This window comes from Dromiciops gliroides, chromosome 4, assembly GCF_019393635.1.
Source record: "Dromiciops gliroides isolate mDroGli1 chromosome 4, mDroGli1.pri, whole genome shotgun sequence".
NCBI lineage: Eukaryota > Metazoa > Chordata > Mammalia > Microbiotheria > Microbiotheriidae > Dromiciops > Dromiciops gliroides.
Genome location: NC_057864.1, coordinates 462397072 through 462410314, shown reverse-complemented (window position 1 = coordinate 462410314; position 13243 = coordinate 462397072). Strand labels below are relative to the sequence as shown.

The 13243-nt window shown below is 50.4% G+C and overlaps 1 protein-coding gene across 2 annotated transcripts in view; it reads right to left on the bottom strand.

Moving 5' to 3' along the window:
• The window catches only part of SUPT6H (SPT6 homolog, histone chaperone and transcription elongation factor), a 33200-nt gene that overhangs the window by 14558 nt on the left and 5399 nt on the right, over positions 1-13243 (bottom strand). Inside the window, exons 2-19 of one of the 2 annotated variants that reach the window (XM_044001392.1) lie at positions 7960-8102; positions 7145-7303; positions 6982-7055; positions 6422-6614; positions 5807-5891; positions 5128-5401; positions 4744-4845; positions 4217-4333; positions 3934-4023; positions 3632-3774; positions 3325-3476; positions 3144-3239; positions 2852-2981; positions 2463-2613; positions 2101-2255; positions 1790-1985; positions 1299-1438; positions 1082-1199 (exon numbers count right to left, since the gene is read on the bottom strand). In XM_044001392.1, coding sequence (XP_043857327.1) covers positions 1082-1199; positions 1299-1438; positions 1790-1985; positions 2101-2255; positions 2463-2613; positions 2852-2981; positions 3144-3239; positions 3325-3476; positions 3632-3774; positions 3934-4023; positions 4217-4333; positions 4744-4845; positions 5128-5401; positions 5807-5891; positions 6422-6614; positions 6982-7055; positions 7145-7303; positions 7960-8068 — 2484 coding nt within the window. In that variant the 5' untranslated portion in view covers positions 8069-8102. The remainder of the gene's footprint in view (positions 1-1081; positions 1200-1298; positions 1439-1789; positions 1986-2100; positions 2256-2462; positions 2614-2851; positions 2982-3143; positions 3240-3324; positions 3477-3631; positions 3775-3933; positions 4024-4216; positions 4334-4743; positions 4846-5127; positions 5402-5806; positions 5892-6421; positions 6615-6981; positions 7056-7144; positions 7304-7959; positions 8103-13243) is intronic. The other variant, XM_044001393.1, reaches the window with a different exon arrangement.

The window sequence follows — 13243 nt, the reverse complement described above, 5'->3', positions numbered from 1 at the left end:
ATATGAACAAAAGTTCTCAATTTTTAAGTGTAAAGGGGTTCAAGGACGACTGTCCCAGTCCATCAGTACCTCCATTAGGTCTGCTCAGTGTCGAAATAACAATTATCTCTACTGATTGTGGACAATATCTGTCTCACAGCACAGAGCACCCCGCTGGCTCATACTCAACTCTGGGGTGCTACAGACCAGGGTTCTCCAAGGGAACTCCTTGGCAAGGTAGGGCTCCCACCCTCAGCTTCTATTTACACAAAAGATGTTTGGAAGCCCAGTACGGGACTCCAGAATTCATCTGTTCAATGGAATCTTGTTCATTTCAAATGGCTGAGTTTTTGTTTTCCTTTTTCTTTAAATTGTGACCGTCACCCAACGCATACCTTGGGTAGCTTGTAGCACCTTAGTGTTGGTTTTTTAAAAGGGAATGAGCACTTTTCTTTAGGAATAAAGACAAGCCAGCTTGTGTAGAGCTTCACTTCCCTCACAACCTTCCCACCCCACCCCACATGGTACACAGCAATATCAGCACCACTCCCATTTTAGAGACGGTTGTTAGAGCATGACCTGCCCCCCAAGTCTTACAGCTATTCAGTGGGGCAGGGCAGGCTTCTTCAGAGCCAGCAGGATTTCTCCTAGCCCTTGCTACCTTTAAACCCTTTCAATCAAACCAAAGGTGTTATCAAGACAAAAGGAGAGGCTGTGGCAGACCAGTGAAGTCCAAGATCTTTCTCCTCAGAGAAGAGCTGGGGAGGGCAGGCTGCCCCACACTCTGAAGGCAAAAATGACAAGCCACCCTCAAAGGTCCTTAAGTGTCGTTTGAGTATGACACCACTGCCTGCCTTCCTGCTTCAGGGGAGAGATGACCCCAAGCCAACACCAGCTGTTTCCAAGAATATACAAGGATATGGTTTGGCAACAGGCCAGAAATGGGCTTCTTACAACTAATAATTTAATTGTCATCTAAAGCCCATAGAAGCCGTATTTCCCCTGGGAAGAACTAGGGGCCAAAGAACAGTAAGAGGAATAAGAACAACAAGGGCAGTCTCCAGCTCAGATCCCACAGCCTTTCCCCGGGATCATCACTTACTTTTTTTTCCCTCTCTTCTTCCCTCCATGCAGTCCTCCGTTTGGTAAAGTGAGGCAGCCGTAGGAAATCTGTTACTTCTCCCTCTCCATTGACCAAGGCACAGAACACGGGGTGGTCTCTAGCAGAAAGAGGGGAGGCTCATGAGTCACTGCTGAGCATGCAGGGGATGCCTGAAAGGCATAGGACGAAGCTGGGCAGGGGGGCAGGGGGCACATACCTGGCGGAGGAGAAAGCGATTCCCAGGACCCGGACGCCTTTCCCTTGATTCTCTTCCATAAAATCATCATCTTCTTCTACCTGTTGGTCAGGTCGGTAGGGGGCCACCTTCAGCCAGTTGTACAGCTTCCGGCTACAAGCCTGGGAGGAAGAGAAAGGCCCATGGCAGACTGCTAAGGACAGACCTGTGTGTGGTGCTGAACCAGGTGCTGCGGTGGGACACCCCTTGTCTGAGGTGAGGAGCCCTGCTGAGCGCACGCAGAATATTCCGCGGTCAGCCTGGGGAACGCTGCGGCCGGCCGCTAGTGGGAGAAAGAGGCAGAGGCAGGTCCAGGAGGGACCTCAGGGAGCATCTGGTTCAAGTGCTTCCTCATACAGATGAAGAAAGTGACCTGCCCAGTCATCCAGCTTCCCTTCTGACCGGAAAGCAAACTCAACCACGGGGCCCGCCCCTCCGGCCAGAGCAAGAACACAGACGGCAGCCGCCCTCACCTTAATGACGAACTCTTTGGCCTCGGCCAGCAGCTTATTCTTCAGCTCTTTGGCCATTTGCACATAGAGGAACTGCTGCAGGGCCCGCTCGATGGCCATGGTCCGCTGTCGGTTCCATTCCTGCACTTGGTGGCTGAACTCGTCTCGGTAGTAGAACTGCTTGATCTCCTCAAAGTACGTCTGGTCACTGCCATAGCTGGCGGAGGAGAGGACGGGGCTTTAGCGGGAGAAGGGACTGCAGGGGACACAGGCTTGTACAGCCCCAGCTCGCTTCCCGAGGACGCCCCCGCCACACCAGGGACTGGCCTCACCCCTCGACTCCCTTCATGTCGATGCTGATGTCAATGGTGAGCAGCCCTTCCTCTTCAGCCAGGCAGGTCTTGAGGAACTGGTCATCTCGAAGCTCCTTCACGGGCTTATTCTTCAGATACTTGAAAGAGTAGGCGTAATGGGCCTCATCCACGTCCTGTAGGGAATGGCGGGGGCGTCAGGCCCTCGAGGGCTTACTGGAGAAATGGCTTTCCCGCCTTTCTGGGCCGCAGCCCTCGACCTCTGCTGACGAGGGTGCCAGGGGCTTAGCTAAAACTGCAGAGAAACCCGCTCTGTGCAGCCCAGCGCAGCAGGGCTGAGGTGCGGGGATCTCAGCAGCACTCGGGGCTCCCGGCCTGCTCACCTTCTTGCCCTTCTTGGTCGGGGCGATGTTCACTTTGGCCCTCTCCTGGAAGGTCTGTCGAAGCACCTGCCGGACAAGGGGCTCCCGGGCAATCTGCAGGGCCACCATGTACCGAGCACCCTCGAGCACGGCCTCCGGGGTGGGGAACTGACTGTGAGAAGAGAGGGCGACAGGAAGAAACCCGGTTAGCCACCATTCCCTGATGCGCTTCCCGGCCGACCGTATAAATCCCAGCCCTGCCCGTCACCAAGTTACAGATGAAGAGGCATCTAGGGTTTAGAGAGGCTGAATCCTGAAGCCTGGGCAGAGGCAGGTGTGGGACCCAGATCCCTGATGCCAGTCAGGGTTGTTTTCACTGACACACGCCCCAGCACCTTCTTTGTGCCCACCTGCACACGTAGTCTTTTGCCAGCTCCAGGGGCTCAGCAGGGAACTGCTCTGTCTCATGCCGCTGATAGCTGTCCCGAAGGTTCTCCCCAAACTGTTCTGGGGTGAGCCCAAACTTTTTGGCCAAGCCATCTAGAGAAAAGGGAGAAGACTGAGTGGGTAAGACATCACCTGGATGGGACCCTTTGTCTGGCTTCTTCAGAATCTGATGGTGAGATAGGTCCCCGAGTCAGAGAACCTCACAGAAAGCAAAGACGCCTGTGCTGGGCGCAAGGAGGGGAAGATGGCTCTAACCTAGGCCGGCACTCTGGCAGATGGTGTACATGTCTCGGCGGGAGGCCTGCTTGAGTTCTGGGCCCTTCTGTTCGTCTTCCACTTCTTCTCCTTCACCTGTTAAGAGGAAGACATTTGAGGTGTCAGTGCTCGGCCCCCAATCCCCGATCCTGGGGAGGGCCCTCCCTGGCCTGAGCCTCACCTTCCTCCTCATCTCCATCCTCCCGGGTGCGCTTTGACTTCTTCCGGCTGGCTTTGGCAGCATTCTGCATCTTTGGGATGTCACGCCCGTAGTAGAGCAAGAAGTGGTTGTAGACATCCTTCAGCTCATCCATCGACTGCACGTCTTTTAATCTGGAAGGTACAAGAGCCGGAGAGTCACCCCCAAGGGCAACACACCTGGCTGGGGCACAGACTGTGACTGGGGAGGAGTGCCAACCCTCCCATATCCTCCAGGATGCTGGGTGTTGTCTGGGGCATTGTCTGGGGCTGGGAGTTGCAGACTCTACCTCTCCATATCTGTGGTGTCCAAGGCCCTGATGCCATCAGCCAGGGGCTTGTCTGGGTCAGCAGATATCTGCTCATATTGATAGGCCTGCATCTTCTCAAAAAGCCGAGTCAGATTCTCTTTTCGGATCTTTAACTGTGTCCACTAAATGAGAAGAGGACAAGAATGAGCCCCCAACTTCTGTGGGCTTGGGTGAGCCCAGCCCTAGGCTCCACATGCTCACTGCAGTGAGGCTCCCTGTTTGGGAACCAGGCCAGGGGGCTCATCCTGTATCTGCTCCCGGGGGAGATGCCGGACAGGTACCTTCTCATCCCACTGCCACACCCTCCACAGGTCATTGATGTGCAGCTCAGGTTCCACATATTCCTTTCTGTAGAAGGCGATGAAAGGAACCTATGGGAGCAAAAAGACACCGCGGGCCATCACCCGGGGGCAGCTCTTGGGAGGCTGAGGGGGTCTGAGTGGGCTGGGATCTATTTTGCTACTTTAAGATACTTAGTATCTTAAAATGAGACCAGTCTCCCTCCCCCTTCTAATGGAGCTGCTGTTCAGCAGGCCACAGGCTACCAAGGACCCAGGACAGTACCTCGAAATGCTGATTTCGGATGAAGCCCAGGGCCTCTTTGATCTTTTGGATGGTGCTGGGGCCTTTACGACTGAAGCTGCTGACTGGCTGCCCACGGTCCAGGTAATCAGAGCTTTCCTGGCACGGAAAAAAAAAAAAAATAAAACCAAGGAATGATGGTCTTATTCTGGAGAGAATCTGAGCTCACTTTCTGGAGGGAGGGGCCAGACCCTTGGATTTACTTCACTTTCTACTCAACAAAGTATAATCTACACATAACAGGTGCTTGATGGAGGCTTCCAGATGATGATATCCACTTGTCCCCTATTCCCTTCTAAAGATTTCAACAGTCTCTCTCCCAATCTCTCAATTCCCCCATGCCACCATATCTGTCTCTGTCTGTCTGTCTGTCTGTCTGTCTGTCTGTCTCTCTCACACACACACACACACGGTCATCTGACCCTGAAGTAGCTGGTTTATGCCAAAGCCCAAGGGGGAAGAGCTGCCAAACTTAGCCAGTCTTCCAGCTAGGATGGGGATGCTGGTACCTGGAGTGAAATGGTTGGCGTTGCAAAGGCGTTCCTATAGATCCAGTCGGCTTCTTCTTCCAACTCATCATCTTCAGCTGCCTTGACAGGGATGGAGCGCAACTGGGAAAAGGAGATTTGTAATGTGGCCATTTAATCAATGCTCAATGACTGACTGACTGAGATTCACATCCTCCAACGGGCAATGCCGCCTTTGGGCAAGGATATTTGTTACACCATGCAGAACCAAGATGGGCTCCCCATGGCTAGGAGTCGGTCCATCTCTACAATTCTGGATCAGACTCTGTCTTCATCTTGCCCTTTCCAACAGACATTCCTAATTACATTGGGAGTGGGATGGAATGAATGCCCCTGGCAGGATGAGGAATGCGGGTCAGTGCTCACCTGGAACCTTTCTGGCAGATCAGTAGCACGGATCTCATTGTCCTGATCTGTCAGGTGGCTGCTCTCCAGCTCACTGGGTTCGTACATCTCAAAAATGCTTCGGCGGCTAACCCGCTTTTTGGCAGTCTTCTTGGGTCGCACCCGGATCTCACCCTCAGCCTCGTCATCCTCATACTCATACTCCTCCTCCAGCTCTTCATCATACTCATTGTACTTCTCAAACTCATCATAGTCAAAGTCTACCCCAAAGATCTCCTGGGCCTCCTGCAGGGCCCTGTAAGAGAAGAAAGCTCTGGTGAAAGGGAGGCGATCCTCTCACCTTCCTTTATTGTGGTCCAAGGGTACTAGGAAGGCTACGGGGAGAAGGACAAACAAATCGTCCAAGTCCACTGGGGAACAAGGGCTCAGCCAAGGTGCAGCTACAGACAAAAATCTGCCTATCAAGGGGGGGAGGGGGGGAGGAGAGAGAGCTCAGAGTCACCTGATATGGACATGGGAGAAGGTTCACAGCCATAGTGGTCAGCATTTGCTAAAGCCCCATAGGACGCCTGCTTTCTTTAGAGGGAAGACAACTTAAGGCAAGGAGGCAGGTAGAGGAACGGCAGTCATTCTGGCCTCTCGTGGTAGCCAATAATCCCACCTTGCCAGAACTCTGCTCATCATTGATGCCATCACTTACGCATCTGTATAGCCTGGAAGTTTCTTCCTCCATTTGGGCTTCTTAAGAGGCTGTCCATCGTCATCCACTATGAAGTCGTCAATATCTGAGCATGGAACAGGAGCGTAAGCACTTTCCCCCCAGGTGCATACCCCGTGTTTAGAGAGGTCAGGGATGCGAGATTCCCTTGGGTGAAGAATCTCAGCCTTCTAAGAAAACCATTTCACACACAAAAGCTGTCTGTCCTGTCCTGAGGTTTTTTAGAATCATCTGCAGAATGGGGTCAAGTCCCCACGAATGTCAAGGGAAGATAAGATTTGGCAGTATCCTAAAAACCACAACCCCCTGCTTGGAACCTCTTTTCCATCTCTTGCCATCAGTGGCATAATCCTGGTGGGAACCGCCAGAAGATGCCCATCTTACTGACACTACAGATTTTCCTTTTTAGGAGATTCTTTTGGGTAACCCCTGAAGCATGAAGTTTTGTGACAAGCACAAGTACTGAGCCGAATGACCTCACTGTGAACATTTAATCAGAACGCTGCCACCCGCTTCATTATTGCTGACCAGAAAAACCAGATTCACCTGAAACCATCCCCTCCAAAGGAGCCAGATTCCTCGATGCACGTCACCTACCTGACTCTTCATCCTCTTCCTCCTCTTCCTCCGGGGCTGCCATGGGGGCCTCCACAGCCTCCTGTCCCTCTTCTCCTTCACCATCTTGAAAGATTTCCTCAGCAATGGCCTCTTTCTCATGCTCCTCCTTCCCATATTCCTCCTCCTCCTCATCCTCATCATCCGACATCTTCCGCACTCGCCTGAACTTTTGCTGAGGGTGGAAGGGCCTCCATTGTTGGGTTGGACGTGAGGATTTCCCCTCCCTCCCTCCCTCCCTCCCTCCATACACTGTTAGGGAGGAACATGGAGTGTCTGGGCCATCTCCCTTTTGCCCTTCCTTCCCTTAAGTCACGATTTCCACGGCCCCGAGTGCAGGGGCCCAGTGCTGGAAAAACAAGGCGAGACCATCTCAGTGGACTCCCGGCGCCTTTTATAGCTGGTGGGGTGCCCCTGAGCCCAGCTCCCGAATGCGGTACGCAATGCACATTTTCCTTGCCCCCAAGGAGCAATTAAGAGGCGGATAGAGCAAACACCAGGCATCTCGCTTTTGCTCTTCCCTGACCAATTCTAGAACTCACCCGTTTGACTTTGACACCCAAGTTCTCCTCGATGAGGTCAAAGTCGTCATCTTCCAGGCGGTCATCAAAAGCTGCTGAGAGAGAACAGCGCTGTCCCTCTCAAGGTCGGGTACCCGCCTAAGGCACAGGCGCTCCTCGTCTCTGCCCTCGTCCCTCTACTTACTTCGCTTCCTCTTTTTGTGTCCCACGTCGTCCTCCGAGTCCCCAGAATCACTAGCCTCGTCCTCCTCTTCTTCCTCTTCATCATCATCGTCATTGATGAAGCCTTTCAAGTTCCCCTGTTCATCCTGGTCATCCAGGTTCTCCTCCTCCTCCTCTTCATCTGTAACAGATGTGTCTGTCACTCACCACCAGTAAAATGAACACATCTGTTCCCGTAGGACTTACCGGCAAGAGTGGGGAGTCAGGGGAGGAAACCACCCCAGCAAAGCGATGCTGTTTCGTTGTAAGGAAAGGGACACAAACACCCTCGTTCCCTATTGAGCAGGATTTAGAAAGGGTCTCCCCCATCACTGAGTCTACTCTTCTTGTCTAAGTGGGAGGAGCGTGACCCTTGGGCTCGAAATCATTCCAGCTCCTTCAAGTCTAAGGGAAGGGAAAGGCCTGATCCCTGTGGGCAATAGCCCTCATTAGACAGGGGCCTTCTTTTACACGAGTTTTTAAATCTTCCCTACGTAAGACAACTGCTTGTGAACCCAAGGCACACCGCCCACAATGCCCCCCTTTCTTTGATAAAACCTGCTTTCCCCTGACTCCCCCCAAAGTCCTCCCATGCTTCTACTTTCTCCATGTGCCCAGGTGGCTTTACTGGATTAGATCCTGCCTGGCTCTGCCAAAGGCTCATCATACAGATGAGGATGAATGGTGGAGAAATAGAAACCCTGCTACGTCTTTCACACACACAAGAGCAGTCTCTAAAACAGGGATCTCGCCTGCAGTGGCCTCTGCCTCAGGCCCCTGGTGCTGAGACACACTCACCATCTTCTTCTTCTTCAACAAACTTCTTGGTGACCCGAGGCACCGCCTCTCCCTCGGCGTTGTACTCTTCCTCAGATTCCTCTGCCTCGCTCTCCACAAAATCAGACATGGCTGCAGCTGCTCACGTGCTTCGTCAAGGAGATCTGAAGAGATGCAGGGGATTTCACCTTCCTGCTAGGAGGGTGAAAGCAGAACCCAAGACCCTGGAGTCTCGGAAGCTGTTCTCCACCCTGGTCTCTCCCAAGATAAACTCTTCCCTGGGGGTAGACTAGTTGCTAGGAGATCCCTTAGATGGCTTCCTTCCCCCCATCTTGCCTTCTTTACTCTGTTCTCTCATTTGGATTTCTCTCTCTGTCCCCTTTCTTGCCCAAATAACGCTCTCTACTCTCATGCCATCTGTCCTTGAGTTTCTTTACGAATGTGCCTTGAATGGTTAGGGTTATAGTAGAAGGGTTCCCATGTTACAGTCGGACCTCAGCTCCCTTCTCTGTAAAGTGATAGAGTTCAATTAGATCTCTCCGTGGTTCCTTCAGGTTCAATCTCTGTAAAATGAGATGCCCTGTCTGTCTGTCGTCATTTTAGCTCTCACTCCTTCCCCACAGGAGCCTTCTGCTCCAACAAGATTCATCTCCTTAGTGTACCCCTGAGCATTTCATGCACATGGTCCCCAAATCCCTATTGACCTATCCAGGGCCTACCTTCCATTGGAGTCTCCCCTTACCACCACACACACAATGACCTTTCTCTTCTGAATCCCTAAAACACTTGCTGACTCTTCCACTTCTTCAGAAACACTGATCCAAGGCTTCCTATCCACAGTGTACTTACTACACTAGGCCACTAGAGGAGATGCAAAGAAACATCATATATATAGTTCCTGCTCCTAAGAAGCATAAAGTATTGAGAACTCAGATACAGGAAAGATGACTATAAAACTGAGAGGACAGATGAGATCCTAGAGGTGAAACTAGGGGGAGTTGGGGCAGGGTTCACAGAAAAGGATGCATGTGAACCAAACTTGAAATAACAGGTCACCATAGGAGGAGAATATGTGACTATGTGAGGGGTGAGAGGCAGGAAGTGTTCAGTGTCACTAGTGCCAAGGACAAACGGGAAGTCGTACATGGTCGCGGTTAGAGGAGGGTTTCAGAATGCCAAGATAGGAGTCTGGGCTTTTCTGGGCAGGGAACAGAGAGCTGTGGAAGATTCTGAAGGGTCAGGACTGAGGACAAATTGTGCACAAAGAACAATTAATCAGAAGTTGTTGGAGGGATTCAAGGGCAGTGGAGCTTAGGGAGGGAGACCTCAAGGTAGAGGCAAACTCATCCACTGCATTTTGTACAAAACAAAGTAATTCACAGGTGGTCAAAACACATTTATATACACATATACATGTGTGTATGAGTACGTGTGTATATATGTATGTACGTGTATGTGTATATATCTATGTGCATGTGTACACTCATACCCCCACACCCCCTGGAAGCATAACAAGAGGAAGATAAAAACCAAAGCTGGGCTCTATGGAGCTCGTGACTTGTGAAGGTGGCCCTCAAACTCAAGCTTCATCTCAGAATGAATGTCTGAAGTGCTGTCACCCTACAGAGAACCATTAAGACTCTCATGTGCTTTCCAAACAACATAACCATCAGAAACCTTAGCTCCTTATCTGCAAGACTGAGGACACTGAAAAATCTCTATTTTTGATACCATTATGTGAGCCCATCATGTAACACTACAACCTCAAAGAATCAACATTGCAGCTGATGGAAAGCACAAGATGTCAGCTGACTATATGTAGCCTATCATTGGTGAGGAGTGACACACACAAACAATGGCCAGCAGAAAGGCATCATCGAGGGGCCGTGTGATTAGAAAAGGAGTAGCCTGGTCTCATGATAACAGCAAGGGTTAACAGATGGACAGGTCAAGTACTGTACCTTGACCCAAGGAGGATGGAAAGATTTTGATACTGGCCTCTAGCAGACCAGGGGGCCCCTAGGTGGTGGCACAGTCAATAGAACACTGGGTCTGGAGTCAGGAAGGCTCCTCTTCCCAAGTTCAAATCTGGCCTCAGAAGCCTTGTGACCCTGGGTAAGTCACTTCACCCTGTTTTACTCAGTTTCCTTGTCTGTCAAATGAGCCAGAGAAGGAAATGGCAAATCACTCCAGTGTCTTTGTCCAGAAAACCCCAAATAGGATCATGAAGAGTGAGGAAGGACTGAAAAAACCCTGAACAACAACCCAAGCGTGCTAAGTAGTTCTTCAGCAGAGGCTCAAAGACAGAAATCACAGATGACTTGCACTCGGCACCACTGGAGGGAGTAGGCATACTGGTCAGATCACGGATTCACCAAAACACGTGAGTTTCAGCGAGCCGGCAGTGAAGGTCAGGGTGATGTAGTACCCCAACTAAATCCTGAAGGGCTAAACGGAGAAAATCAGTATCAAGAAAGTATGTGCGTTTAGTGGGATGGAGGAAAGAAGCAAAGATACGGCTGATCCCTATTGACTCTCAGCCAGAGCTTGAAGGCTCCCAGCAAAAGGTTTTTTTTCCCCCTTGATAGGCCGTGCCTGAAGGCCTCCCACGTGTCACTCCTTTCTGTCTAACTGAAGTACCTGTTTTCAGCAGCTCCTAAAGGTCAGCTCACCTGGCTGCAGTGTTGCCAACACTGGGTGCTGTGCAACTCTCCAAGCCCATTTGGGGTTTCTAATTATAACTCCCTCGCTGCGCCCCCTCAGTTCAGAATCGCACCATTAAAATCGTCTTGGATAAACAAAAGTTGAGAACTATCTTTACATGTAACGGAAAAAATAAAATATCTCATAAAAAAAAATCGTCTTGGATACGACAGCCCCCACACACAGCCTGTATCAGTCCCACAGAGCTCAGTGTTTCACAGATTTCAGGCAGTGGCAGACCAGGTCTGGACATAGGGAGACGGCAGCCTCCCTTTGAACACGTGGCAGTTGTAGTCTGGAGGTACAGAACACCCTTCCCAGGCAATTCTATACACTCCCCAGAGGTGGCACGGCAGAGCAGAGAGAATAATGGCCTGGAGTCAGGAGGACTTGAACATTTACTAGCCATGTTAGCCTGTTATCACTACTTCTTTAAGACAGGCAGAAACAGCCCGTCCAGCACTTCCCTCAAACTCTGTGGGGAGGATCAAATGAGACCTTACATTAACATGTAAAGGGCCATCAGCCTTTGTTCTCTAGGGGAGGGAGGGACCTCCACCTTTGCTTTGGCTGAGGCTGTCCCTTTCCAGTTCCCCAGGAACAACACCCACGTCCACAGACATGGGGGAGGGACTGGTGGAAGGGTCCAGTGAACAGTATTCCTTCTCAAAATTAGCCTAGGGGATGAAGGGTTTTACAGAGCCCCAGTGCTGGTGGAATTGTCCTCAAGTCTGGGTATGTGAGTGAAACTGCAGCAGAGGCAGGCGGAGGCTATCTGGGAGGCACAGCTGAACAGGTGGCTGAGGCTCAACCGGCCCTGATGGTGGTTACCATGGCATCCCTGGGAAGGCAGGAAGGGGAAGGGAGCTTGGATCAGGATGCCACAGGGGAGGCTCACAGCTGCTCCTTCTCCTCAACCTGAGGAGCTGAAGGAGGGAGGAAGAATCCGAAGGTGAAACAAGTGGAAAAGGTCCAGTCCAAAACCCCATCTGTCTGCTTTCCGCTGTCCCTCTTTGCACCACCCCAGGATCTCCATGCCCTCTATCTCACAAACAAGGATCTGCTGGAGCAGGTCAAAGTCCTGCTGGAAAACAAGACTTTCCGGAGCTCCCGAGCTTCTCCTTTTACTTTATCGCTGGCAAGGGAACACCTGCTCAGGGCTGGGGGGAGAGTTCATGTTAGGGGCTGGGTCATAGCAACGATTCTTTATCATTCCAACTAAATGGTTTGGGGTGGGGGGAACCCCAAACCCCAAAACTTATTTTCAAAACCAGCTTCAATCATGTTGCCCAGACACATCTTCTTCCTAGTAGTCATTAAAATAATAAAAGGGTAGAGGAGCACTATTTCCTAATGGGGTGGTTAACAAGCAGTAGAAAGAGATAAAGGAGGTACAGATTAAGTCAGAAGCTCCTAAAACAAATGTACAATAAATTACGTGCAAAACTAAATACTGAATAGCAAGGGTTCTCTCTACCCAGTGAAAACAAGTTTATCAGGCAATCTTCTACTCCTTTCAAGTCCACACTCCTCCCTCTTCTCCTGGTTTATCCCTCTCCAAACTCAAGTTTAACCAAGCCAGTAATTGGCTAGCCACCACCTTAGAATCTCTCAGCCCTCTGCCACTCTGATGTTCTCCACCTGCCAATTCTCAATCCTGGGTAAACCAAACCATGCACATTACAAGATGGTATTGATTTTACTAATTCTATGTTGTCAAATAACAACAGCTGGACCCTCACAGTTACTCACTCATATCTGGCTGTCCCATGTTGCTCACAACAGATGACCTCAAGCGCTTTACGCCTGCTCCTTCTCAGCTCTAAATGTACGCCTATAGCCTTTTCTCCCCCTCCCCACACCACTCTTCCCATCCCTCTCCTCTTGGCTGGACTTGTTTCAATCACTTTCCCTCTTCTCTTATGCCTCTTCCATCTGTCCTTGCTCCCTGCTCTATCCTATTTGTCTACACTCCCTTTTGAAGTTTCTCCAGTCCTAAAAATGCTCCCATCAAACCACAGTTCCACCTCTTTCCCAAATGTGAGCTCTAGGCAGACTCACATCTGAAGCTATGTGCAATAAATCTCTATCCCCCCTGTGAAATACAAAGAGAAAATATTTCTAGCAGCTCTTTTTGTGATGGCTAAGAATTGGAAATCAAAGGCATGCCCATCAATTGGGGAATGGCTAAACAAGCTGTGGTATATGATGGTGATGGAATATTATTGTGCTCTAAGAAATGACAAGCAGGATGATTTCAGAAAGGCCTGGAGAGACTCAGATGAAATGATGTATAATGAAGTGAGCAGAACCAAGAGAACATTGTGCACAGAGACAGCAATATTGTTTGATGAAGAACTGTGAATGACTTGACTATTCTCAACAATACAATGATCCAAGACAATCCCAAAGAGCTAATGATGAAGCATAATATCCACCTCTAAAGAACTGATATTGACTGAACACAGATTGAAGTATGCCTTTTTTCACTTTCATTTTTTCCCTTTTATTTGAGTTTTCTAATACAAAATGACTAATATGGTAATATTTTACTCAATTGCACACATATAACCTATCTCTGATTGCTTACAGCCTCAGGGAA